Source organism: Salmo salar, chromosome 10 (genome assembly GCF_965601325.2).
Source record: "Salmo salar chromosome 10, fSalSal1, whole genome shotgun sequence".
Classification (NCBI taxonomy): domain Eukaryota; kingdom Metazoa; phylum Chordata; class Actinopteri; order Salmoniformes; family Salmonidae; genus Salmo; species Salmo salar.
The window spans coordinates 77,499,224-77,526,356 of record NC_138300.1 but is presented as its reverse complement, the minus strand read 5'-3'; the positions used below and the strand labels follow the sequence as shown (position 1 = coordinate 77,526,356).

General features: G+C 44.3%; 2 protein-coding genes across 5 annotated transcripts in view; both read left to right on the top strand.

Annotated features, from left to right (window-relative positions):
- The window catches only part of LOC106561045 (protein tyrosine phosphatase non-receptor type 5), a 35,831-nt gene extending 13,207 nt beyond the window's left edge, over positions 1 to 22,624 (top strand). For all 3 annotated transcript variants that reach the window (XM_014124616.3, XM_014124617.3, XM_014124618.3), the window contains 9 exons: positions 9,996 to 10,249; positions 10,488 to 10,680; positions 15,512 to 15,596; positions 15,728 to 15,807; positions 16,077 to 16,214; positions 16,329 to 16,439; positions 16,968 to 17,128; positions 18,668 to 18,781; positions 18,933 to 22,624. In XM_014124616.3, the coding sequence (XP_013980091.1) occupies positions 9,996 to 10,249; positions 10,488 to 10,680; positions 15,512 to 15,596; positions 15,728 to 15,807; positions 16,077 to 16,214; positions 16,329 to 16,439; positions 16,968 to 17,128; positions 18,668 to 18,781; positions 18,933 to 19,026 (1,230 nt within the window). In that variant the 3' untranslated portion in view covers positions 19,027 to 22,624. The remainder of the gene's footprint in view (positions 1 to 9,995; positions 10,250 to 10,487; positions 10,681 to 15,511; positions 15,597 to 15,727; positions 15,808 to 16,076; positions 16,215 to 16,328; positions 16,440 to 16,967; positions 17,129 to 18,667; positions 18,782 to 18,932) is intronic.
- A 1,565-nt stretch (positions 22,625 to 24,189) lies between these two features.
- LOC106561046 (dual specificity protein phosphatase 8) overlaps positions 24,190 to 27,133 on the top strand; it is a 65,636-nt gene continuing 62,692 nt past the window's right edge. Inside the window, exon 1 of one of the 2 annotated variants that reach the window (XM_014124620.3) lies at positions 24,190 to 24,529. The gene's annotated coding sequence lies outside the window, so the exon portion shown is untranslated. Of the gene's footprint in view, positions 24,530 to 24,843; positions 24,985 to 27,133 lie in introns of those variants that run through there. The other variant, XM_014124619.3, reaches the window with a different exon arrangement.

The window sequence follows — 27,133 nt, the reverse complement described above, 5'->3', positions numbered from 1 at the left end:
CAACATAATAAAGGAAGGTGTGAATGACTGGTCAAATATCAATATTCTGAAACACCATGAGGGTAGTCCTGAACACACAAACAATATGATTACCGTAATTTCCGGACTATTGAGCGCACCTGAATATAAGCCGCACCCACTGAATTAAAAAATATATATTATTTTGAACATAAATAAGCCGCACATGTCTATAAGCCGCAGGTGCCTACCGGTACATTGAAACAAATGAACTTTACACAGGCTTTAACGAAACACAGCTTGTAACAAAAATAAATAGGCTTTAACGAAACACGACTTGTAACAAAAATAAATAGGCTTTAACAAAACACGGCTTGTAACAAAAAAAAAATAAATTTGCAGTAAACAGTAGCCTACCAAGAAAGTCATTGCTCCAGACCAAGCTCCCGTGCAGCAGCTCTATTTCCTTTTCCAACAGCCAGATCAAATGCCTTCAACTTGAAAGCTGCATCATATGCATTTCTCCGTGTCTTTGCTATGATGAGGGTGACAAAATGACTACCGCAATGACTACCAGAATGATGGGAAGTTTGAGCGCGCTCGATTTAATCTAAACAGTAAACAAAAAAGTTGTTTGACCTTAACCCGTTCGGCAATTTCATTGGTCTAATGAAAGCTTCATGCCGCCAAAAAACTGAGCACGTCACAGAATGTGTTTTTTTTTTTTTTTTTATGTATTTGAAAGCGGGAAAAATCCATATATTAGCCGCGTCATTGTTTAAGCCGCGAGGTTCAAAGCGTGGGAAAAAAGTAGCGGCTTATAGTCTGGAAATTACGGTAAGTGGAGAGAACTTGATCTGCGCCTAAGTCTGGGACAGACTCTTGACCAGATACAAATGACAATTTTGGAGGCTGAAAGAAAGAGATGGCGGGATGTACTTACACGATTAATAAGTATTACCCAGTCTCTGGCTAAAAGAAACCTAGCATTCAGGGGTTCATCAGACAAACTCTTCCAACTAGATGATGGAAACTTCCTAAAAGAGGTTGAATTACTGGCAAAATTTGACCACCGTCATGGAAAATCATTTCAGAAAAATGAAAAAAAGGAGAGACACATGCTCATTACCTTGGGAAGCGCACACAGAATGAGCTGATACAGATTGTGAGTGACACAATTCTGGAATCAATAGTGACTCAAGTAAGAGACTCCAAGTACTTCTCCATTATCTTGGACTGTACACCTGACATTAGTCACCAGGAGCAAATGTCCATTATTCTGAGAAGTGTGGCTTTAAAGGGAAAGCCAGAGATCAAGGAGCACTTCCTCGGCTATGTAAATGTTGAGGTTACAACAGGCTCGAATCTGTCCACTGTCATCTTAGATAAGCTGAACGAGCTGAAGATTCCATTTGAAGATTGCAGAGGGCAAGCTTATGATAATGGGGAAGGCAAGCACCAAGGAGGGCAAGCACCAAGGAGTACAAGCCAGACTGCTCAAATAAATCCCAGAGCCGTGTTGGTCCCATGTGGAGCACATACTCCTTGTCATCGCAGATGCTGCCAAATCTTCAAAAGATGCAGTTGGGTTTTTTGGGGCACGTGCACGTGCGTTCTTTTCATCTGGCACACAAAGATGGAGTGTTTTTAAGAAACACGTTAACATAACCGTGATGTCACGGTGTGACACAAGATGGGAGAGTAGGCTCCAAAGTGTTCATGCAATCAGGCTTCAACAATCCTGTTGCCAAAGTGGAGGCACAGAGGAAGCTGATTTGCTGTGTCATTTGGCATGAGATACTTACCTTTATTTAACTAGGCAAGTCCATTAAGAACAAATTCTTATTTTCAATGATGGCCTAGGAACAGCAGGTTAACTGCCTTGTTCAGGGGCAGAACAACAGATTTGTACCTCATCAGCTCAGGGACTTGATCTTGCAACCTTTCGGTTACTAGTCCAACACTCTAACCACTAGGCTACGCTGCCGCACCACGAACAATAACAAACAAGGTCAACAACTCCTCCAATCCGCCTCAATGCAGTTGGATATCGCAGTGAATTTGATCTCAAATGCAAAGGCCTCCCTCACTACATACCGGGAAACTGGATTCTCTGAGGCCCAGACAACAGCCAAAAACATTTGTGAAGAAATTAATGTGGAGGCAGTTCTGAAAGAGAAGAGACTGAGAAACACAAGAGGCATTTCAGCTATGAGGCTCCTGAGGAGCCAGTGACTGACGCACTGAAAAACCTTAAATTTAACTACTTCAACATTGTGGTCGACTCTGCTGTGAAACACTCAACCAGGTGAAAACCGAATTTGGAGTGTTGCTGAACTTCAGCACTGCCTCTCAGATGTCCAGTGAATCTTTAAAGGCTCACTGCATGGAAGTTGAAAACACTCTTAACCTTCAGAGATGAATGTGACATCAGTGGAATGGATCCGGCGCACGAGATTCAGAATTGACCTGATCTGCCATCAGATAAGATGACTGCCTTTGAGCTGCTTTCCTTTCTCTGTGAGAAAAACCTGGAGGAACTCTTTCCTAACCTATGGATAGCCCTAAGAATTGCAGTCACCCTACCAGTAACAGTAGCATCGGCGGAGAGGAGCTTTTCAAAATGAAAGCTCATCAAAAGCTACCTGAGATCTTCCATGTCACAGGAACGTTTGAGTGATCTGGCCATCATGACCATAAATTATGATGTGGGGAAACACGTGTCCTATGATGACATCATTGATGATTTTGCCTCAAGAAAGTGCAGAAGAGGAATATTTCAAATGTTTACACACTTAGTAACACTTAAGAATTGTGTGGCAGAAGTGCATTTGTGTAAATGACTGTTTAACTAACTATGTGACATACGTTCTCAATTTCTTCCAGACAGTCCAGATAGACTGGTGCCCATGCTGATACTGAAAATGCCCAGGCTGTAGAGGGAACCAAAGTTAATCACACAGATGTATAGGTTTTAATTTACTATTTTGAGACATATAGCTGCAGCCATAGCCTATAGGCTTATGCTAACATTGTATAGGCAAAGCTAATTGCATAATATTGTGAGGACTGGACTAATTACCAGGCAGCAGAGCCAAAGTTCAGTGTTATATTTTATTATTTTCTACATTTTATATTTTCTACAATTTCTTATTTATGTTAACTTTAATATTCACTTATCTTATGATTCTATGGAAAATATTCTATTCAATAAATAGTGTTTGTTTATACCTCATTCTGTTCTGTATAGGTCTACTTATTCTTAGACCGACAGATGGAGCAAACTGTTTTAAAGGAGGGAGGATTGTAGTGGGAGCACTGCGGCGTCAGTTGTGACTGTGTGGCAATGAAAAATGGTTTACATGGCTCACGGGTCAAGTAGGAGGGCCCCTTAGTAGAATTTTGCTTAGGGCCCTAGGGAGGTCAGGACCGGCTCTGGCTTTGCAAGTGTTCATTTTTACATTTACAGTTTGGTCATTTAGCAGATGCTCTTGTCCAGAGCGACATACAGTCATTGCATTAAACTAAGGTTGGTTTATAAAAAACAGGTCACAGCAAGTAAAACGTTTCTGTAACCGTTACTGAGAATGTTGTTGTAGTAAAGGATACATTGGTCTTCAAGGAATTTTGTATTTGTAACAAGATACCTTTTGATGTATCTTTGCCGAATTCTGGCAAGTGCCAAGTACTTTACTGTAATATTCACAGTAACTTACCACCAGCTTCCTATAAATTACTGTAATATCAGAGCAATGATACAGTACAATACTGTAAAATGTGCCTACTATACTGTAAGAGAGTAAATGCTACTGTAATCATAATATTGGTATTTTACAGCATTTTACTCTAATTACATGGGATTGGTGCAAACAGGTTGGCTGTTAGGTATTTGTATATTACAGAAGTTTTATGAATATTTGGTGTTTTATATCACTTGCACTTCTAGAGGCCTAAACAAAGGCTTCCAAACTGGCCGTGATTACAAGGCAAAATAAACCAAAAGGACTTGGCAAAGCACTCAACCAGTAAAGGTTTAAAGGTCCTGAACAGTCATTCTGAAAAGTACTTTTTCTCTCATGGCTAACTACCAGAAAGTTTGAAAAGGCAGGCTGAGTAGGCGGGAAGCTTATATTCATGAGCTCGCCTTGACTGACAGCACTTTGAAACGCCAATGTCAAGCAACTTGGATTCCGTGAGCGGTGTTGCAGTAAAATGATCTCAAGCTAATTTAGTGATACACAAAGCAACTCAAACAGCATTGAAATTGCATCAATGGTATAAAATATTTTTTTATACATCTGTTTGGCATGTCTCTTGTGATACGGTTCACAGCAACACTGACGGATGTGTTGACTTGCCAATTGCGTCAGAGTTTTGAACGACCCTTCCCCCCCTTTGGTTCCATGCTGGCTGAAGACCTAGCTAGCCAGTAACTAGCTAACACCAGACACAGATGAAAGGGGAAACATATGTATCTTTGCCATAGATGAATAGTGTAAACTATTAATTATATTTGCTGACACCATTTTGGCACTAGTAGAGTAGCTATCTAGCTATATAAACAATGGCCCTCTGCAAAAACACCTTCCCGATGTTGGTTACAAGGCGGTACTTATTTAAATTAGTCAAGAGAATATTGGTGTATTAAAATGAGAGTTAAGGTGATGTCACCTTGTCTCCTTAATAATGAATCAAAGTGTTTGACATGGGGGCGGGGACCAGTAACTTTCAGATCAAACTTGATCAATGTAGAAGCAACAGTCATTTTTCAAACTTTGGTCATCATACTTTGATCTGGTTTCCTTCAAATATCATCATATTTCATGAAAAACATGATTTTGACTGTTCGTGACCTTTAAGACTTGCTGCCACTGATCTGTCCCAAATCATGATTCTCGAGTGAGTAAAAAGAGTAGTTAAAAAATAAGGAATCATTCTCTAACTTAACATCACTAATCATCACATCTACACGCTCTCCTCTGCTCACATTTTAACAGCTGTTTGTGACCAGACTAAAAGAATCTCTCCAAGCCAAACCTTCATACCATAACCGCTAACCACTACACACAGCCTACATCGTTGTCACCGTATTATCTAACATCATAGTCAACATAGCTACTATAACTAATGGGTTAGTAAACCCACAACTCCAATCCATGTGTACAATCATGCTGTACAGTGTGCTGCAAGCAGGTTAGCAGTTACACTGGCAATAAATGACTATAAACGAAGGCTTACATCGACTTGGAAGAATTGGAGTGGTAGCCAGCTAGCTAACATAAATAGCATTCCTCTCTGAGTCAGGTAGTTGATTAGGCTAAATTAGCTGCATTAGCTAGCTAAATGAAAGTGAAAGGGAAAAAAAATACAACAAAATATAGGTATCTCTTTTTTAAGAAATGTATTTGTTCAAAACTCAACTATTGTCTTTCTCTCTCTTTGAGTCAACTACTCACCTCATTTTATGCACTGCAGTGCTAGCTAGCTGTAGCTTATGCTTTCAGTACTAGATTCCTTCTCTGATCCTTTGATTGGATGGACAACATGTCAGTTCATGCAGCAATGGCTCTGATAGGGTTGGAAGACGTCCTCCGGAAGTCGTCATAATTACTGTGTCAGTCTATAGAAGAGGGTGAGAACCATGAGCCTCCTGGGTTTTGTATTGAAGTCAATGTACTCAGAGGAGGACTGCTCTTTCTATGGCATAGACTAACCAGGTGAATCCAGGTAAAAGCTATGATCCCTTATTGATATCAATTGAGACATGGATTGTTGTATGTGTGCCATTCAGAGAGTGAATGGGCAAGAAAAAAGATTGAAGTGCCTTTGAACGGGGTATGGTAGTAGGTGCCAGGCGCACCAGAATTAAGGCTGTTCTGAGGGCAAAAGGCGGTGCAACTCAATATTAGGAAGGTGTTCCTAACGTTTTGTACACTCAATTTATTAGTATCGTTTTATCTAAAAATGATAACTTTTTTAATGTTTCACAATTGACATTTTACTGAAATTCACTTGATCCTCCTCTGAGGACCCTCCACTGCTATACAGATCGTTCCTTTCTTCACTTGCTATAACAAACAGCTGTTTAGGGGGCAGGGTCGTTATGGCTGAGCTCACTGCAAATTCAATACTGGTCAGATCCTTATCCTCACTCTGCTCAATGGCATGTAAGTACTTGGTACCATCAGGACCTACATGTATATCATCTTTCCCCTAACCGCCTGCTAATACATTTCTCATATCAAAGTCAGTTGGCCAAGTCACGCTCTTAACCTCTTGGGCATTTTAAACCTTTCGCATTCATAATTTTCAAAGTTAATAATACAAATGGTTTAATTAGAAACAACACATTTTTTAAAAAGCTTCTTTGAAAATCTATATAAATCCGAATTCAACAACAGTTGGACTGATACTACAGCCTTCTTAGACTCAATAACCCTGAAGCAACTATCAGCAGACCAAAAAATAACCACTAAAAATAGAAATCACCCAAAAAGAAAATTAGACACTGTTAAAACATTAGCGTGGAGAAAAGCACCAGGAATGGACAGCTGTCCCATAGATTTGTATTTGACATTCAGGGACAAAGTAGCGTCCCATTTATTAAAATGACTACACACACGTCACTCAATTCAGTGCTTCTGAATTCCATGTATCAAACAATTATTTAAGTTATATTAAAACTAGGGAAATCTAGAGAATACTCTGCATATTACAGACCCATAAGTTGAATAATATTACGACATAAAAATAATAACAAAACTCATAAGCAACAGAATGGCAAAAGTCTTACCAGACTTGATACACATGAATCAAACGTTTTTTTTTTTAAAATAGACACAAACAAACACAAGAACATGTTTCAGTATAATGCAATACGCCGAAAAACAAGATGTAGATTTATCAATAATGGCTGTTGATGCCGAAAAGGCTTTTGACCGTCTTGAATGGCCTTTTCTAAGAAAAAAATGTGGAAGCCTTCAATTTTCCAGCTTAAATAATACATGACATAATTTTTTGGAATTTTCCAAGCTGTTTAAAGGCACAGTCAACTTAGTGTATGTAAACTTCTGACCCACTGGAATTGTGATACAGTGAATTATAAGTGAAATAATTTGTCTGTAAACAATTGATGGAAAAATTACTTGTGTCATGCACAAAGTAGATGTCCTAACCGACTTTCCAAAACTATAGTTTATTAACAAGAAATTTGTGGAGTGGTTGAAAAACGAGTTTTAATGACTCCAACCTAAGTGTATGTAAACTTCCGACTTCAACTGTATATATGTTTTTGTATTGTAATAAAAATTACTAAAACATCGTAACAGTTTAAAAAATACCCTTTTCATTAACTGAATTGAGATGCTGGGATTGTTGGTCTTCTGTTTACTGAAACCATAAAAAACAGATACCTTATTTGCATAAGTATTCAGACCCTTTGCTATGGGACTCGAAATTTAGCTCAGGTGCATCCTGTTTGCATTGAACTTCCTTGAGATGTTTCTACAACTTTATAGGAGTCCACCTGTAGTAAATTCAATTTTGGAAAGGCACACATCTGTCTATATAAGATCCCACAGTTGACAGTGCATGTCAGAGCAAAAACCAAGCTATGAGGTCGAAGGAATTGTCCGTAGAGCTCCGAGACAGGATAGTGTCGAGGCACAGATCTGGGGAAGAGTACCAACAAATGTCTGCAGCATTGAAGGTCCCCAAGAACACAGTGGCCTCCATCATTCTTAATTGGAAGACATTTGGAACAACCCAAGACTCTTCCTAGAGCTGGCCGCCCAGCCAAACTGAGCAATCGGGGGAGAAGGGCCTTGATCAGGGAGGTGACCAAGAACCCGATGGTGACCAAGAACCCACAGAGATCCTCTGTGGAGATGGGAGAGCCTTCCAGAAGGACAACCATCTCTGCAGCACTTCACCAATCAGGCCTTTATGGTAGAGTGGTCAGACGGTAGCCACTCATCAGTAAAAGGCACATGACAGCCCGCTTGGAGTTTGCCAAAAGGCACCTAAAGGAATCTCAGACCATGAGTAACAAGATTCTCTGGTCTGATGAAACCAAGATTGAACTCTTTGGCCTGAATGCCAAGTGTCACGTCTGGAGGACACCTGGCACCATCCCCACGGTGAAGCATGGTGGTGGCAACATCATGCTGTGGAGATGTTTTTCAGTGGCAGGGACTAAGAGACTAGTCAGGATCGAGGGAAAGATGAACGGAGCAAAGTACAGAGAGATCCTTGATGGAAACCTGCTCCAGAGCACTCAGGACCTCAGACTGGGGCGAAGGTCCACCTTCCAACAGGACAACGATCCTAAGCACACAGCCAAGACAACACAGGAGTGGCTTTGGGACAAGTCTCAATGTCCTTGAGTGGCCCAGCCAGAGCCCGGACTTGAATCCGATCTAACATCTCTGGAGAGACCTGAAAATAGCTGTGCAGCGACACACCCATCCAACCTTACAGAGCTTGAGAGGATTTGCAGAGAAGAATGGGAGAAACTCCCCAAATACAGGTGTGCCAAGCTTACCCGAGAGGACTCAAGGCTGTTATTGCTGCCAAATGTGCTTCAACAAAGTACTGAGTAAAGGGTCTGAATACTTATGTAAATGTGATATTTCATTTTTATTTTTAATACATTTGCAAATATTTCTAAAAAACTTTTTTTTCTTTGTCATTATGGGATATTGTATGTAAATTGATGAGGGGAAAAAAACAATTTAATCAGTTTTAGAATAAGGCTGTACGTAGTGTAACAAAAAAAGGAAAAAGTCAAAGGGTCTCTATACTTTCTGAATGCACTGTAAATAGCTCAGAGAATCTGGCCCCATTTTCAATCTCTATTGTTTTCCTCTCTGCCTTGGTCTTCGTTTGTGTCCACCTACTCCTTTGCATTTTGTGAACTTCATTCTGACGTTGCAGTACATGGATGCCCGTCCTGTGCATGGCGGCGTAATTGGCTTTTTCACCCCATATCCATGGAACTGTCTGTAGGCATTTGTTGCAACCTGTGGGTGCTTGACCTGGATCTGTGTTGTTGAACAGATAAAAAGATGGTGGTGAAAATCCAAGTAGGCTACGTAAGTTAAAGACATGACACTAACAAAAAACTTCTCTAATAAATGTTTCTGGTAGAATGACATAAAAAATAAACACGGGCCTTAAAAGCCTGGCAATAAAGTAGCCAACTTCATAAATAGTTACGATATATTATCGATGTACACTAGTTGTTAGTTGGAGAATATGCTAGACAAGATTATGAATGCTTTTACAGAGGAGACACAAACAACTCTGTAATAATAAACACACACGTACCATGTTCATCCTGACAAAGTAACTTCTTGGTCTATTCTTGCTGCAATGGCAATTCCTCGGGAAAGGCGGCTGTGTCTTGTCGTTCAACTGTCCATTGATGAGTTCATTTATCATAGAACTCAGCTTTGTGTTCATAGTATGCTGTCTTTCCCAAAAGTCTATGGCAGTGGCCACACTCATGGGCCAAGTCCTGGGTTTGAGATCATCTGCCTTGCGCTTTGACATGATAGAAACACTAAATCTATTATTACAGCCAATCGTCAGTAAATAATACAGACGTAGAATTACTGATAAAGGCTTGTGGATCCGTGCCCCAAAAGTCAAGATGGTGGATAAATGAAGATGTCTTACTCAGGCCGTTTACCATTGAAAACAATGGTCACAGTTCCAGTTTACTTAAAGGGTGGCTCTCCCATATCCCCCTATGTCAATTAGTTAATAGACCAATAAGTTCTAAACCTTTCTGCCAATAACAGATAGTTTTCAGTGGTCCCCTCCCCATTCAGATGACTCCTAGACAGTCTAGGATAAGTCTGGCTTGAGAAATTGGTCTTTGTTTAAAAACTATTTGTGTTTCTTTTTGACCATTTTAATTGAAAATAATTACGGTAAGGTACTTATTAACCAGAAATGATTTGATATTGAGATGGAAACGGCCGCATTGTACATTTAACAGTTCTGAAATGTGCGTTTTGATGCTGTGTCTCCAGATCATCCGCACTGTGTGTAAGTTGGCGTACGGTGATGCATGGTGGTCAGCGGCGATGGTGGCTGACCATGGGGACAGACGTCAGTCGGTGAGTCGCCAGCCTTCCTTCACCCTGTCGGAGTGGACAGACGCCCAAGAGGACCTGATGGACCTGGAAGCTGAACCCCAGACCCCTGTCTTTGACCTGAGCCTGGACACCAGGACAGAGGGGGACATCACCACCCTCTCTGTTACACCTGTGGGCCTGCAGGAGAGGTCAGTGGGAGGATGGAAGTGTGTGGAGAGGTGCTCTAGGGGGAATGTCTGTGTGTGTATGCGTTCATGCCTTTTTCTCGTGTGTGGGTTGTTGTGCTTCTGCGTGTGCGTGTGCACAATTACGGCACAACGTTCTTCTTGTATGTGTCTGTACGTTTGTTCTTCTTGTATGTGCCGATGCCGTCCTGTGTGTGTGGGCGCGTGCGTGTCTATGTGTGTGTGTGTGTGTGTGTGTTAGGAGGGGCTCCAACGTCTCTCTGACCCTGGACATGTGTTCTCCTGGCTGTACGGAGCCCTATGGCTACGGAGCCCAGCTCTCCCCCAGAGACCAGACTGCCAAGGAGTACCTGAGGGAGGGAACAAACACTCTCACCCCTAGCCAGCTCCACACACGCGCTATAGACGACCAGGCCCTACAGGCTGAGTTCTATGTGAGTAAAACACACACGCCAAGGAGCGCTGTACATCCAGAGGCTACTAGAAACAGTTGGTGGGTGAGATGTGGACACAGTGAAAAGCATTAGCATACCCAGCTCCATAGAGGATACGTTACATATTTAGGCTGAGATACACATTCTCTCTCTCTCTCAAGACCAAGGTAATGTAGGTCTACACACTCACAATCGCACAGAACAGGTCTCCGTGCAGGAATATTGTACACAATCACACGCAAGGTAGAGGGGACAATAAAGTCAGTAACGTACAGGTGCACACTCACAATTAGTACACGGTAAATCAAGGACAGTTGAAATGGCAGAGTCATTTTGTTGTTGAATTGACTCTCCTGGAGTTATCATAACCAACAGAGTGATACGCTCCCTGGAGTTAGTGATGATAACTGGAGTTGATTGGGAGCTAAAACTATGGAGTAGCCACAGATGTGGGAGGGGGCGTCATTGTCATATTTCCCAGCATGCTCTGTTGCAGGTAAATTCTTAGAATTGTTTGTTTCAATAGCTCTGTTTTCGCATGTTTGATTTTATGCTACACAATATGTAACGTACATTTTCCTAAACAAATCTAATCTGTAAGTGGTTGGATTTATTGCAATTTACTGAGAAGGCAGTTGGAGTTTAGATGATCTCGGTAGTCTCTGACAAAAGTACTCTTCCCTGACATGCAGAGTCATGGCTGATGCAAAATTGCAGGACATCCTCCCTCTTAAATGGATACCAATCGAGATTGGATGTCACATTCTAAGCCACCATAATATGGCACATTAAGAAATAGGTGAATGAGACTTTACACCCTTACACCTCAAATGGGACCATTTAAACTCCAAAATAGTGCTGAGTTTGAGTCCGTAGGAGTTGAATGAACTCTTGCGATTATATTGTGAGTAAACATTACTCAAAATAATTTACTCTAGAATACTGAACATCACTGCAGAGATTTATTTTCAATTAATCCTGTACTGTTACGGTCGTGATAATGGACGGACCAAGGCGCAGCGTGTGTTGGGTTCCACATCTTTATTAAAAGTGAAACTTCTCAACAAAAAACAATAAACAAGCAACGAAACGTGAAGTAACGTAGTGCACAAGCACATACACAAACAATATCCCACAAATGCAGGTGGGAACAGGGACACCTTATAAGTATGATCCCTGAATAGAGACAATGATAATCAGCTGCCTCTAATTGGGAACCATACTCAAACCCAAACATAGAAATATATCAACTAGAACACCCCCTAGTCACGCCCTGACCTACAACACCATAGAGAACCAAGGGCTCCCTATGGTCAGGGCGTGACATGTACAGAGTGAAATGCAGAGTTAAATATCAACACTAAATTGATCATACACAACTCTGAAAAAATAACTTTCTTGCCAGAGTACCCCCCCCCCCAAAAGTGCGGACTCCGCAAAAACCTGAAACCAAATGGGGAGGGTAGGGGGGTGACTAGTGTCGGTGGCGGCTCCGGTGCGGGTCGTAGCCCCTGCCCAGACCCCGGATCCGGATGGCGCCAGGCTGAACGCCGTGCCTGGACTGGGCATTGGCGCAGAGGAAGGCTCCGGTCTTGGAGCGGTACTGGATGCCATGCCTGGACTGGGCACCGGCGCAGAGGAAGGCTCAGGCCATGGAGCGGTACTGGACGCCGTGCCTGGACTGGGCACCGGCGTAGAGGAAGGCTCCGGCCTTGGAGCGGGACTGGACGCCGTGCCTGGACTGGGCACCGGCGCAGAGGAAGGCTCCTGCCAGGGAGCGGGACTGGACACCGTGCCTGGACTGGGCACCGGCGCAGAGGAAGGCTCCTGCCAGGGAGCGGGACTGGACACCGTGCCTGGACTGGGCATCGGCGCAGAGGAAGGCTCCTGCCTGGGAGCGGGACTTGACACCATGCCTGGACTGGGCATCGGCGCAGAGGAAGGCTCCTGCCAGGGAGCGGGACTGGGCATCGGCGCAGGTTGCACCGGACTGAAGACACACTCCTCAGGTTGAGTGCGTGGAGCCGGCACAGGACGCTCCGGGCTGGAGAGGCGCACTGGAGGCCTGGTGCGTAGAGCCGGTACAGGTGGCACCGGACTGGTGACACGCACTTCAGGGCGAGTGCGGGGAGCCGGCACAGGACGTACCGGACTGGGGAGTCACACTGGAGGCCTGGTGCGTGGAGCCGGCACAGGTGGCACCGAACTGGTGATACGCACTTCAGGGCGAGTGCGGGGAGCTGGCACAGGACGTACCGGACTGGGGAGGCGCACTGGAGGCCTGGTGCGTGGAGCCGGCACAGGTGGCACCGGACTGGTGACACACACTTCAGGGAGGGTGCGGGGAGCTGGCACAGGTGGCACCGGACTGATAACACGCTCCTCAAAACGCCTGCTCTGCAGCATACTCCTAGCCAACATCATTCTCCGATATCCCTCCTCACACTGCTCCATTGACTCCCAGGCGGGCTCTTGCTCTCTCCTTGGCTCGGCCGACCACCCCTCATGCCCCCCCCCCCCAAAAAAAAATCTTAGGGTTTCTGTGCCTGCAGTCCCCGGCGTCGTCGCTGTCCTTCCTCAGTCCTCTGCGACTACCGCCAAGGAGGGGTCTCGCATCCACCCATTATCTCCTCCCAGGTCCAACTCACCTTATCCTCCATGGCATGCTGCTTGGTCCTTTTGAGGTGGGATATTCTGTTACGGTCGTGATAATGGCTGCGCCCGTGTGTTTAGTTCCACATCTTTATTAAAAGTGAAACTTCTCAACAAAAACAATAAATAAGCAATGAAACGTGAAGTAACATAGTGCAACAAGCACATACACAAACAATATCCCACAAATGCAGGTGGGAACAAGGACACCTTAAGTATGATCCCCAATTAGAGACAATGATAATCAGCTGCCTCTAATTGGGAACCATACTCAAACCCAAACATAGAAATATATCGACTAGAACACCCCCTAGTCACGCCCTTACCTACAACACCATAGAGAACCAAGGGCTCTCTATGGTCAGGGCGTGACATGTACAGACAGAAATGCAGAGTTAAATATCAACACTAAATTGATCATACACAACTCTGAAAAAATAACTTTCTTGCCAGAGTATGTTTTACTCTTTTTAGAGCGGGACCAAATGTTATCTGTGGCAGAGTTACATTTTCTTCATTTAGAGTGAATTGTCATTTGTGTATAAACTATTTGTGGATAATCTAAACTCGTCAAAAAAAGAAACGTCCTCTCACTGTCAACTGCATTCATTTTCAGCAAACTTAATATTTGTATGAACATAACAAGATTCAACAACTGAGACATAAACTGAACAAGTTCCACGGACATGTGACTAACAGAAATTGAATAATGTGTCCCTGAACAAAGGGGGGGTCAAAATCAAAAGAAACAGTCAGTATCTGGTGTGGCCACCAGCTGCATTAAGTACTGCAGTGCATCCCCTCCTCACGGACTGCACCGGATTTGTCAGTTCTTGCTGTGAGATGTTACCCCCACTCTTCCACCAAGGCACCTGCAAGTTCCCGGACATTTCTGGGTGGAATGACCCTAGCCCTCACCCTCCGATCCAACAGGTCCCAGACGTGCTCAGTGAGATTGAGATCCTGGCTCTTCGATGGCCATGGCAGAACACTGACATTCCTGTCTTGCAGGAAATCACGCACAGAACGAGCAGTATGGCTGGTGGCATTGTCATGCTGGAGGGTCATGTCAGAATGAGCCTGGAGGAAGGGTACCACATGAGGTAGGAGGATGTCTTCCCTGTAACGCACAGCATTGAGATTGCCTGCAATGACAACAAGCTCAGTCCGATGATGCTGTGACATACCCCCCAAGACCATGACTGACCCTCCACCTCCAAATCGATCCCGCTCCAGAGTACAGGCCTCGGTGTGACGCTCATTCCTTCGACGATAAACGAGAATCCGACCATCACCCCTGGTGAGGCAAAACCGCGACTTGTCAGTGAAGAGCACTTTTTGCCAGTTCTGTCTGTTCCAGCAACGGTGGGTTTGTGCCCATAGGCGACATTGTTGCCAGTGATGTCTGGTGAGGACCTGCCTTACAACAGGCCTACAAGCCCTCAGTCCAGCCTCTCTCAGCCTGTTGCGGACAGTCTGAGCACTGATGGAGGGATTGTGCGTTCCTGGTGTAACTCGGGCAGTTGTTGTTGCCATCCTGTACCTGTCCCGCAGGTGTGATGTTCGGATGTACCGATCATGTGCAGGTGTTGTTACACGTGGTCTGCCACTGCGAGGACAATCAGCTGTCCGTCCTGTCTCCCTGTAGCGCCGTCTTAGGTGTCTCACAGTACGGACATTGCAATTTATTTCCCTGGCCACATCTGCAGTCCTCATGCCTATTTGCAGCATGCCTAAGGCACGTTCACGCAGATGAGCAGGGACCCTAGGCATCTTTCTTTTGGTGTTTTTCAGAGTCCGTAGAAAGGCCTCTTTAGTGTCCTAAGTTTTCATTACTGTGACCTTAACTGCCTACAGTCTGTAAACTGTTAGTGTCTTTTAACGACCGTTCCACAGGTGCATGTTCATTAATTGTTTATGGTTCATTGAACAAGCATGGGGAAACTGTTTAAGCCCTTTACAATGAAGATCTGTGAAGTTATTTGGATTTTTAGGAATTACCTTTGAAAGACAGGGTCCTGAAAAAGAGACGTTTCTTTTTTTTGCTGAGTTTATTCGTTTACAACACACGCAAACAGTGACACTCACACAATCATGCCCATTGCACACACAATTCAGTAGGGTCTCTACACAGCCATACATCGCTAAGCCACGTCCATTGTTCTGTTGCCATTGACAGGAAACTCCCATGAACTTTGTGGACCCAAAGGAGTATAACTACCCGGGCCTGGTGAGAAAGAACCGCTACAAGACCATCCTCCCCAGTGAGTAGAGACACTACAAACGGCAGCCATTTTGAATCCGTCTCTGAACCTCTGTCACAAAATGGTATGTAGAGTAGAGGTGAGAGACAACGCTGGACACACACCTTGTAATGGGATCTGGTGTTTTCCAGACGCACACAGCAGAGTGATACTCCGGACAACAGATGAAGATGAGTTCCTCAGTACCTACATCAACGCTAACTACCTACAGGTACGTCTTTGTCTGCCTACTGCTCCCTCTCAGCTACTTCCTGTACAAGCACTGCCAGCCCAGCCAATACGAAACGTACGGCAAAGTGGCCGCTTACGGCACAGCGGCCGCTAGGGCAAAACACTAGCATGGGTTAAACCCTAACATGTTTTTCTGGGGGGGGGGGGGGCAAAAAGGCTTGGGTCGGCCCTGTGTACAAGTGTTCCCATCAAGGGTCCTGTGAGATCTTCTACGTGCTCTCACTTGAACTACTGTGTTGCTTTCCTCAGGGTTACGGGGGTGAGGAGCGGGCGTACATCGCTACCCAAGGTCCTACAGTGAACACAGTGGGAGACTTCTGGAGGATGGTGTGGCAGGAACGCTGTCCCATCATCGTCATGATCACTAACCTAGAGGAGAAGAATGAGGTGAGGAGGGAGACAGGGAGAGAGGGATGGATAGGGGAGGATGGTATGGTAGAAGCCCATTCTTCCCAGTAAATGTCCAATGTGAAACCCTGGCTATGTGTTGCCCCCTTACAGAAATGTGCAGAGTACTGGCCTGAGGACTCTGTGACCCACGAGGGCATCGAGATCAAGGTTGTCACGGTAACCCAGGAGGACGACTACAGCCTGAGGGTCTTCACTCTGAAGGTGAGACTGATAGCAGACAGACACATACAGTATACATCTGTACACCACTGCCAAGGCCACCAAGGACATGTATAAATGATATATAAAATGACAATGAGAAAAAGCAGTTTGTGTTATTACATTGACCCTTTTGGATTATGGACTCACTTCTCATCCACTAAGCACTGGCCTCTGAATGAAGAGAGATAGAAAAGCTCCCACAAGTACAGCTGTTGGCTAATAATATGCTTATGAAATCACACAATGAATAACAACACCACATATACCTTTTTTTAAATATATATATATAAAAAATAAAATAAAAAGTCACTCTGCGTTCCTCTCACAGTCTGGCTCGGCAATCGTTGTTGTCGTAGCAACTAACACCTAGGTAACAGTTTGTATGTACATGCAGAGGATGAGGCTGAAAAAATGTCTCTGAGTCTCTGTTTGTTTATCTGTGTGTGTGCCCATGCATGTGTGTGTGTGTGCCTATGCCTATGCATGTATGTGTGCATGTATGTGTTAATGTGTGCGTGTGTGTGTCAGTTTGATGGAGAGGAGCGCAGCCTCAGGCAGTACTGGTACACCTCCTGGCCTGACCAGAAGACCCCAGACAAAGCCCCGCCCCTCCTGGAGCTGGTAGAGGAAGTGGAGCAGGCCAGAGCGGAAGCTCCGCCCACCAGCGGCCCTGTCATCGTCCACTGCAGGTAGAGTTGGAAACACAGATATGATACCCACATGATAGTCCAGGAGGGTTGGTCTGTACCATAGAGGTAGAAAGAGGGCTCTAGGTGAATATAACCCATTCTAGCATGGACATTGCCATTGAGGGATTCCACCATTTCAAAGTAGTCAACTGGGTGGGGATTCCTATGGGTTGGGAGCGAACAGCCAATGTTCAGAGCATTGTCTTCTTCTTCAAATAGGGTTGCCTATGGTTTGTCAATGGTTAAATGCTATATCCGCCATCTAGTGGCCACAATAAATGAATGACACAAGATTTGGTTCAGGAAGTCAGCACTGCAGGTGGCTGTAAATCACCAATATTAGCTTTACACTTTTTATAAACACAAGAGAAGAAGAAAATGGACTACTTTAAAACGGAGATAGCCACAGTAGCTCTTCCCGTGCTGTCACAGACGCCATAATTGCACAGATGCAGAGATGAGTCCTCTTTCTATCTCTGGTCAGTACCATCAATGGGGCGGATGTCTCAGTGGACCCTGTGGAAGGTCTACGCCCCTAAAGACGGAAGACGTGGCAGCACTGCAGCTCTCATAGCTTTCAGTGCATTAGTAGTTAGTCAGGTCAGAAATACAGGTGTAAAACGGATCACCACCTCAAGCTGAACCTCAGCAAGACGGAGCTGCTCTTCCTCCCGGGGAAGGACTGCCCGTTCCATGATCTCGCCATCACGGTTGACAACTCCATTGTGTCCTCCTCCCAGAGTGCTAAGAACCTTGGCGTGACCCTGGACAACACCCTGTCGTTCTCCACTAACATCAAGGCGGTGACCCGATCCTGTAGGTTCATGCTCTACAACATTCGCAGAGTACGACCCTGCCTCACACAGGAAGCGGCGCAGGTCCTAATCCAGGCACTTGTCATCTCCCGTCTGGATTACTGCAACTCGCTGTTGGCTGGGCTCCCTGCCTGTGCCATTAAACCCCTACAACTCATCCAGAACGCCGCAGCCCATCTGGTGTTCAACCTTCCCAAGTTCTCTCACGTCACCCCGCTCCTCCGCTCTCTCCACTGGCTTCCAGTTGAAGCTCGCATCCGCTACAAGACCATGGTGCTTGCCTACGGAGCTGTGAGGGGAACGGCACCTCCGTACCTTCAGGCTCTGATCAGGCCCTACACCCAAACAAGGGCACTGCGTTCATCCACCTCTGGCCTGCTCGCCTCCCTACCTCTGAGGAAGCACAGTTCCCGCTCAGCCCAGTCAAAACTGTTCGCTGCTCTGGCACCCCAATGGTGGAACAAGCTCCCTCACGACGCCAGGACAGCGGAGTCAATCACCACCTTCCGGAGACACCTGAAACCCCACTTCTTCAAGGAATACCTAGGATAGCATAAAGTAATCCTTCTAACCCCCCCCCCCCCCCCCCTTAAAAGATTTAGATGCACTATTGTAATAAGGTGAATGCACCAATTTGTTAATCGCTCTGGATAAGAGCGTCTGCTAAATGACTTAAATGTAAATGTAAAACATTAATGGTTCCTCCTCCTCTTCCTTCCTGCAGTGCTGGGATAGGTCGGACTGGCTGTTTCATCGCCACCTCCATCCTGTGTAAACAGCTGAGGAGTGAGGGCGTGGTCGACATCCTGAGGACCACCTGCCAGCTCCGCCTCGACAGGTGAGTCAGCAGTCTGTCTTGGGCTCTCTTTCTTCACACCTGTCTGTCTTCGTCTTTTTCCTGACACCGGTCTGTTCTTTCTCTTCTGTCTGACCCCTGCCTGTGTGTGTTGTGTGTGTGGTTCCCGTGCATGTGTGTGTGTGTGTTGCAGAGGCGGGATGATCCAGACGGGTGAGCAGTACCAGTTTGTTCACCACGTCCTCAGCCTCTACGAGAAGCAGCTGTCCCACATTGTAGAGGAGTAGAGACACACCACTGTACACTATACCTACTGTACTGTACACTGTACCTACTGTACACTGTACCTACTGTATTGTACACTGTACCTACTGTACTGTACACTGTACCTACTGTATTGTACACTGTACCTACTGAAAAACGTTACCTACTGTATTGTACAATGTACCTACTGTATTGTACAATGTACCTACTGTACACTGTACCTACTGTATTGTACACTGTATCTACTGTATTGTACAATGTACCTAATGCACTGTACACTGTACCTACTGTACACTGTACCTGCTGTATTGTACACTGTACCTACTGTATTGTACAATGTACCTACTGTATTGTACAATGTACCTACTGTACTGTACACTGTACCTACTGTATTGTACACTGTACCGACTGTACTGTACACTGTACCGACTGTATTGTACACTGTACACTGTACCTACTGTATTGTACACTGTATCTACTGTATTGTACAATGTACCTACTGCACTGTACACTGTACCTACTGTACACTGTACCTGCTGTATTGTACACTGTACCTACTGTATTGTACAATGTACCTACTGTATTGTACAATGTACCTACTGTACACTGTACCTACTGTATTGCACAATGTACCTACTGTACTGTACACTGTACCTACTGTATTGTACACTGTACCGACTGTACTGTACACTGTACCGACTGTATTGTACACTGTACACTGTACCTACTGTATTGTACACTGTACCTACTGTACACTGTACCTACTGTACTGTGCACTGTACCTACTGTACTGTGCACTGTACCTACTGTAGTGTACCTACTGTATTGTACACTGTACCTACTGTACTGTACACTGTACCTACTGTACTGTACACCCATCTCAATGTCACCCTTTAACAAACACAACCACAAAAACAATAACAGACTATGTCAGCCTCATCCAGCCCCCTTCCATTTCAGAGGCCCACGTACGAGAAGCCCAATCTTGATTTAAGTTCCTTAATTCTGCAAGAATTTGACTGATTTGCTTTGCAGACCATGCTCTAAAAGTAGCAATGACTACATGTATGTCTGGCCCCACTTCTAACGCAAACATTTGTTGTCACACTTGGCAGAGGTCTGTCCAGTAGGATATTTTATAAGATATGTCCCATCAAGTGCCATTTTAGATTATTCACAGACATCTCCAGATAAGAAAAAAGTCCAGCCTATATTCACAGTGTTGTAAAACAATCTCACAGTGAGGGATCACACGTTCGTCTGAAACGTAAAGCGCCAACTAGCTTTTCTCTCCTGTTACAACAAAACCATCTCCTTATGAGCAAAAGACGTAGAAAATGTAAATGTTCAAGGTCTTGCGCTCACTGGGCCTCTTCAAATAAACACAGTGCAGCAGGCCTTTCAAAACTCCTGGTGCTTTTCAGGAGCCACCTCATCTTCAGGTTGCATGGTGCTCCGTGTTCATTACCATTGACTGAGGCATGTACCATAGATCTCTACGGAACCCCGGAGGAATGGAACCGTTAGGTAACTAGGCATTGTGTGCAGTCTCTTCAGTATTACCGTACGTATGTGTAGTCAGTCAGTCATCATGATCTCCATGGTATTCATCAGACATCATAGCCTCATAGACTTTCACCAGCGTTGTCAGGTGATCACCGAGACTTGATGGGGGGGGGGGGAACGTGTGCATGTCTCAACTTCTGGGTTCATACATGAGAAGTAACGACTGGCACATACAGTAGCATAGGAATCCAGAGATAGAGGTGCAGATCTACTAGTGAAACGTGCACCTGTTACTTTTTTCGCGGGAGTCAAATAGCCTGGGTGCCAGTCTGTTTCGGCTTGCTTGCCAACTCCTTATGGTAATGTCATGTTTTGTCGATTCAAATATAGTCCGCAAAAGCAACAACAACAAAAACAGATCTGAGACCAGGCTAGGAGATAAACATGAAAGTGCAAAAGGGTACAAATGTAAAAGTTGCAAGAAGAAACAAAACCTCTAAACTGGAGGTGATGGTTTAGCTTTCCTTTTTACTTTATTATTCCCCTCTAACAAAGGATGCAGGTGTTAATGATGGGTAAACCTGACCCTCCAGACCCTGCCCATCAGGGCCCTCTCAGTGGTGTTGGGCTGATGACACCTCTGCTATCAACAGTACCCTGAACACGTGCGTGACGTTAGCAGCCCATGATTGTTGTATAGATAGGCCAAGCCTACTCCGTATAAAGCACAATAGACCCACTATGGTTGTCTCTCTGATGTTCAGCTGTATAATGTTCATTTCTGTGTCGTGTTTTGACTGTGTTGACTTAAATGGATTGCATGTGCTGTATGGGACTCTCATATGTCCGTAATCAAAGCGAAGTGATTGGTTGTCCAGCTTTCTGTTGTATAAGGGTTCTCCAATTATCTTGCTTGCTCTCTGCCAATGCTTTTGATACAGTTTGCTTTTGTGAAACCAACCAGAGATATTTTTAGAAAGTTTTTATACAATCCTTTCGAGTAGATGCCTTGTGTATATTTTCCATTTACACCACAATGGAATGTAGCTCATACTGTGGTCAAACCATTGGTTTATATCGCAAGATTTGACAGAAAAAAATGTGACAACTACCCAAGTTACCTTACAACAAAAACCATTGATTGTTTTGTCTTCAGTATGACTTTAATGCCTCTAGGCTTTGCTTCAATATGCTTTGCTTCGTGTGTCTTGAGGTTTTTTCTTGTTTTCTTTTAGAGTTTTACCCCAGACCCAGTTTTTATACAGTCCTCACACATTCCCCATCTGTGGTTTCAATTGAATTCAATCACATATAAAGGGAAACCACAGTATGGGTTCACTCTAAATGTTTATGCCAATGTCTATGACGAACAGCTTCCAGCCAGGACTGAAATGTGGTTGACACCTCCGATACTTAACATTGACCGACAATGGTTTCCCCTTGGCGCGAAATTGATTGCGTTGTGGCCTGTGACTCCAGGCCAGACTGACTTCACAACAACATGAGAAATGTGAGCTACGTGACAGCAAAAACAGCGATTAAGAGTTGTATGGAAGAAACCTCTAGCAACTTTCATCTTGATTGAATGAAACTGGTCAATTACAGCGAACACCCACCAGGAGACAATGTCACTGGTATGTTTTAAAGGGTACCTCACAAAGTAAAAATGAGCAGCAGTATTTCATCCTCTGATTGAAACTGCCGTGAAATGTTGAGTTTTGCAGATGGAAGAGAGCTGAAGTGGAACCGCTAGAAACTTGGGGAAGTTGGAATTCAACGATGAAATCCTTTCCTGATAACGCTCGTTGCAATTGATCCAACCGCTTTATTTCGAGTGCTTGTTGTCTGTGCTACCAGGTCTTATCCTGGTGATCCTAGTGAGGGAGAAGATAATTGAAATAGCCAACCCAGTGAACAAAATTGGTTGAAGATACTTTGAATGTGTCTTTTTGGTTGAAAAGATGTTGAAAAGATGTCTTCTCAAACAGTTTTGCTCACTGGGAAACTATCAGGCGTACTCCAGCCAACCAGCAAACAGCCTACTCTCCTCTGCTACTACAGTATTGCTTTTAAATTGTGAGTTTTTGCATCCAAATAAAAGTAGATTTTCATGAATCTGTGTTGTCGTTTCTCTTTAGAATGCCTGCTGTAGCAGTTGTCAGTACACAACTATAACCACTAGATGCCAGACTATACAATGTAATACAGTGCCATACAACGACTACAACCAGAGAGAAAGAGGCAAAGCAAGAGGGTTTACTCTACCCAAAATCTGTCCACGGAATTTTTGTAAGGAGGTCAATGATAGAGAGTCGAATTTAGACAACTTAAAATGCAATTCCTCATTTGCTACGCCCGGCTTATTTGATTGATTAGAAGTTTCGTAATGGTTAGGTTGTTACGAATGCACTGATATAAGTGGACACCTGGCATTTCAGCAACTTCAAAAAAAATACTTTAAATCGGAGTTGTGACTTATATCTGCCCTTTCATTGGCTGGAAGGATCTCACCTCCCCCCTGCCTGCCTTCCATCGTTGAGGACATGTATTTCCATTGTTAGAGCGGTCACTTGGTAATATATCATCTTTGCTATGACACATAAAGACCATCCCATTTTATTATGAGAGCAAAATAACTCACAATGAGCATTGACCACCACTACAATTGTAGGATTTTATGCCTATAAATATTCATATGGATCTAGTGTTGATGTTGTTACTGTATTTCTTGGGTAGGCCTGTATTAGACTGTAATTTATGTTTTGGTTCTCTCGGGTATATGTGCTTTTTTCCCTTTTTGTTCCTTTTTTGGTTAACTGGCTATTCTTTATGTTCATTCATTCTGCATTGAGCCCTATTAGAGTTAGTATTTGTCTTGGCTCTATTCAACAACAAAAAAATGTAGATCCAATTTTGTGGCTCTTGACTTTCTCATGAGATGTGTCTTTATTTAACTAATGTCAAAGTAACCCGAAAAACAATCATAAATTCTTTACAATTCAAAATGGCGGTTAGAGAGTTGATTTTTCATTCATTCCGTGGTCATACAGACAAGGGGGAGATGAAGAGGGACATCACACAGAGGTTAGAGCGTTGGACTAGTAACCGAAAGGTTGCAAGTTCAAATCCCTGAGCTGACAAGGTACAAATCTGTCATTCTGCCCCTGAACAAGGCAGTTAAACCACTGTTCCTAGGCCGTCATTGAAAATAAGAATTTGTTCTTAACTGACTTGCCTAGTTAAATAAAGATAAAATAAAAAACATATCCTAAGATCACAGGCAGCCAGATGGTGGCACCTTAATTAGGAAGGAAGGCTTCACTCCATTCCAGACATTATTATGAGCCGTCCTCCCCTCAGCAGCCTCCTGGGCCCAGGATTCTGCACACCCATCCAGCAACCTTTGAATCGCTGTTGCACAAAATATCATTTTCCTCTCTCAGCGACAGTGCATGACCCCTACGGTCCCTGAAGCGTGTGAGCTCTTGACAGCATGTTGCGCCGCACGCGAGATCAAGGAATAATCGTGCACGTCTCCTTTAAAACCAGTGTCCCTTTAATCCACGGCTCAGAAGGCTGACGTCAACTAACCCCTAAACCGCAGACTCCGATTGGCTGAAAATGACGTCAACCTGATTTTTTTTTTTTCTCTCTCTCCCTTCTGAACCATGACCTCATCCATAGTTCATTTTAGTGCTAAAGGCACCTTCTGTTTTCCAGGGACGTTAATGCCTAGTAAATGCAGATTGCTTATCTGTAATTGCGGCCACACTGCATGACCTATATACAAGCGAAACAATTGTAGTGCTTTAATGTGTTAATTTCCTTTATATTCCAGCGCTGTCAACTTTGCGCTGTGACCATAGTGGCTCTGCTGTCGCACAGTGTTTCATTACCCTCGACCCATGACAAGTAAACAGTGACCAAAGTTAAAGCGCTTTGAAGAGGGCTGGCGTGACACACTGTTCCTTTACACATGGAGGTTAGCTGATCACAAATCACCAATCCGGGGACACAGAGGTGAGTGTTTGTGGAGCCCCCCCCCCCCCCCCCCCCCTTGTGCAGTGTGTGATCAATCACTTCAATATAAGGTGATTTTTGCCTAACCCTTACCCTTTTCCTAAACTTAACCTCAAGTCTCCTAACCTGCTACGTTAATTATCCTAACACGCTATGTGAGTTATCCTAACGTACTACGAAAAAGTCACTTCGGTATCAAAGTGGGGTGAAAATAGTTTTTCCCGTTTGTTTTCCAGTGATCAGTCAGCTATTTGTCAAATAATTCCTCCCCTTGCCGATTACGTTAGCAGGGGGCTAACGTTAGTTGGCTTGCTACAGTAGTGCGGCGTGGTTACGTCCCCCTGCCGTCTGTTAGTGCGCAGCCCCGTATAATGGAAAATAATCAAACCTGGGCTTATTTCTTCTTTATTGTTACAAATACCTCGTATCTTCGCATTTTTTCTTTTCATTTTACGGTAGGTGGAATGCAGTTATTTTTCTGTTTTTATTTTGGGGCTATTAATCATGTGCGCGATTAATGGGTGGTCGTTTCGCATGCAGATATCCACACGTCACAACAGAACTGTAAATCTACTGCACCGCACTATCGTTCTCAATTGAAGCACCCGCGCCTGTAGCCTATAATGTAGTCTAATTATCCTCAACAATATACTACTAAACATTTGACCACAAGTATGTCTGTTCCATATCTGGTCTTTATTGTGGTCTGTCTCCATTGGGTGTATTGCGGTGCGTTATTTTTGTGTTGCTGCTCGGTTTTATTTTCGCGTCTCTATTTATACTGGATCGTGGGGGAGCGGGTATTGTCACCAGGCCAGAACACCCCGTGGTTTTCATCGTGCTCAAAACCAGAAATACATCGACAAAGGCTATATATCTTAACATTTTATTTGTGGATATTTTTTTCCCCCCCGTCTTCAATTATTTCCCTACCTTTATTGTTATAATCGTGTTATTGACCTGTGATTTTATAACAACGTGAGGTAATAACACTATAGGCTACTGCTAATGTTGTTTTCGTTACGTGATTGTTTATGTTGAGATATGAATATGCCAGTGTCGCTGAGATACAGCTGTATTGATCACGGAGAGCAGCCCTGTGTGATGTTATCTCCTGACGATGCTGTCCCTTCATAGCCACAGGGAGTAGAGGTGATGCAGGGTGTGCTGAGGGTGCTGCCCCCACCAAAAAAAAACATGAAAAAAAACAATCTCACCACCCCCAAACTACTTCCCGAGGCAATGTGTTCCTTACCCTGTTTATCAAAGCATTCAGAGTTGGGCTACCTCCTGCACTATCGTTACCTGGAGATTGATAGAACAGATATTCCCATTCTAACCAGTTCTATTTCTATCATGTATGTTAAGCAGATGAAGCTGTAGGTGTTGTGGGCAGCATTCACGTGTTGAACCTAGGACCTTCGCTTATAGGTACACCTGAAATGTAGACAGAGTGGGCTATGTAACAGTGTAGCGGAGAGCGAGAGAGAGAATAGTGGAGATGATGAACATCCTTGCTTACTGTTTGTGCGTGTCCTGTGTGTTACAGCAGGTGCAGCGACAGTACTGAGTGTGGTGATGCAATGTCTGTACGGTCTGCTTTCCCCTCTGAGAAGGTGCTCTAATAACAGCTGGCTGTTACAGTATATGGTTATTGTGCTGTTTGAGTTCTGAGGGATGCGCGCGTGCGCACCCCGTGTACAGTGTACTGTACCTGTCCCTCAGATGTGGCCCTGTGCCTCACTGGATCCCAGACGGTTCCATGTTAGCAGCAGTGAATAAGGCCTGTGTGATGGTGGTCGTCTGTAGCTCAGTGGGTAGAGCATGTTGCTTACAATGTACGACTGACTAAGTTGCTTTGGATGAAAGTGTCTGCTGAATTGCATATGTTCTTATTCTATTATGATGGCCCAGGGACAGGGGGGTAAATGGTAGATAAGTGCCGTCACACACACACACACACACACACACACACACACACACACACACACACACACACACACCACACACACACACACACACACACACACCCCCGCGGGGTTGAGAGATCAACTGGAGTGCTACATGTCTCTATATCTGTCAGCTCAGCTCACTGACCCTGTTGTCATACCCCCATCATTAGTATCCACACACACACACAATGGGCATGGAGTCTAGGGTCAGATTGAATCCGCAGGGAAGTTCTCTAGTCAACACGCTTAACAGTATTGCCTGTATACGTGTACGCTGTCAACGAAGCTATATTCATTCATAAGGGAGGGTAACTAGTGTTTATTTACATTTTGACTGTATTCCACTGGTATTTTCTATTGGAAATCATTGTCTTTGGGTTAAGGAAATGAGAGCTTGGGATTGTAGGTTAACCACACATGAGATATGGCATTATTTATAGAAACATGATCGCCTCATTATCAATGGCCATAGTGTTCAATGAAGATTGTGTTCTTTGTTGAGCCGGGGTTGGATCTTGCTGCGGTCACCACTGTGGCATTTGTAGGAGCAAAACAGTCTCGTCAGATGTTACACTGGTTATGTTACACTGGCGTCCATATTGAACTGATTATCACAGCAGGGGCACTAGCCTTAGGCCCCAGGCCTGGAAGA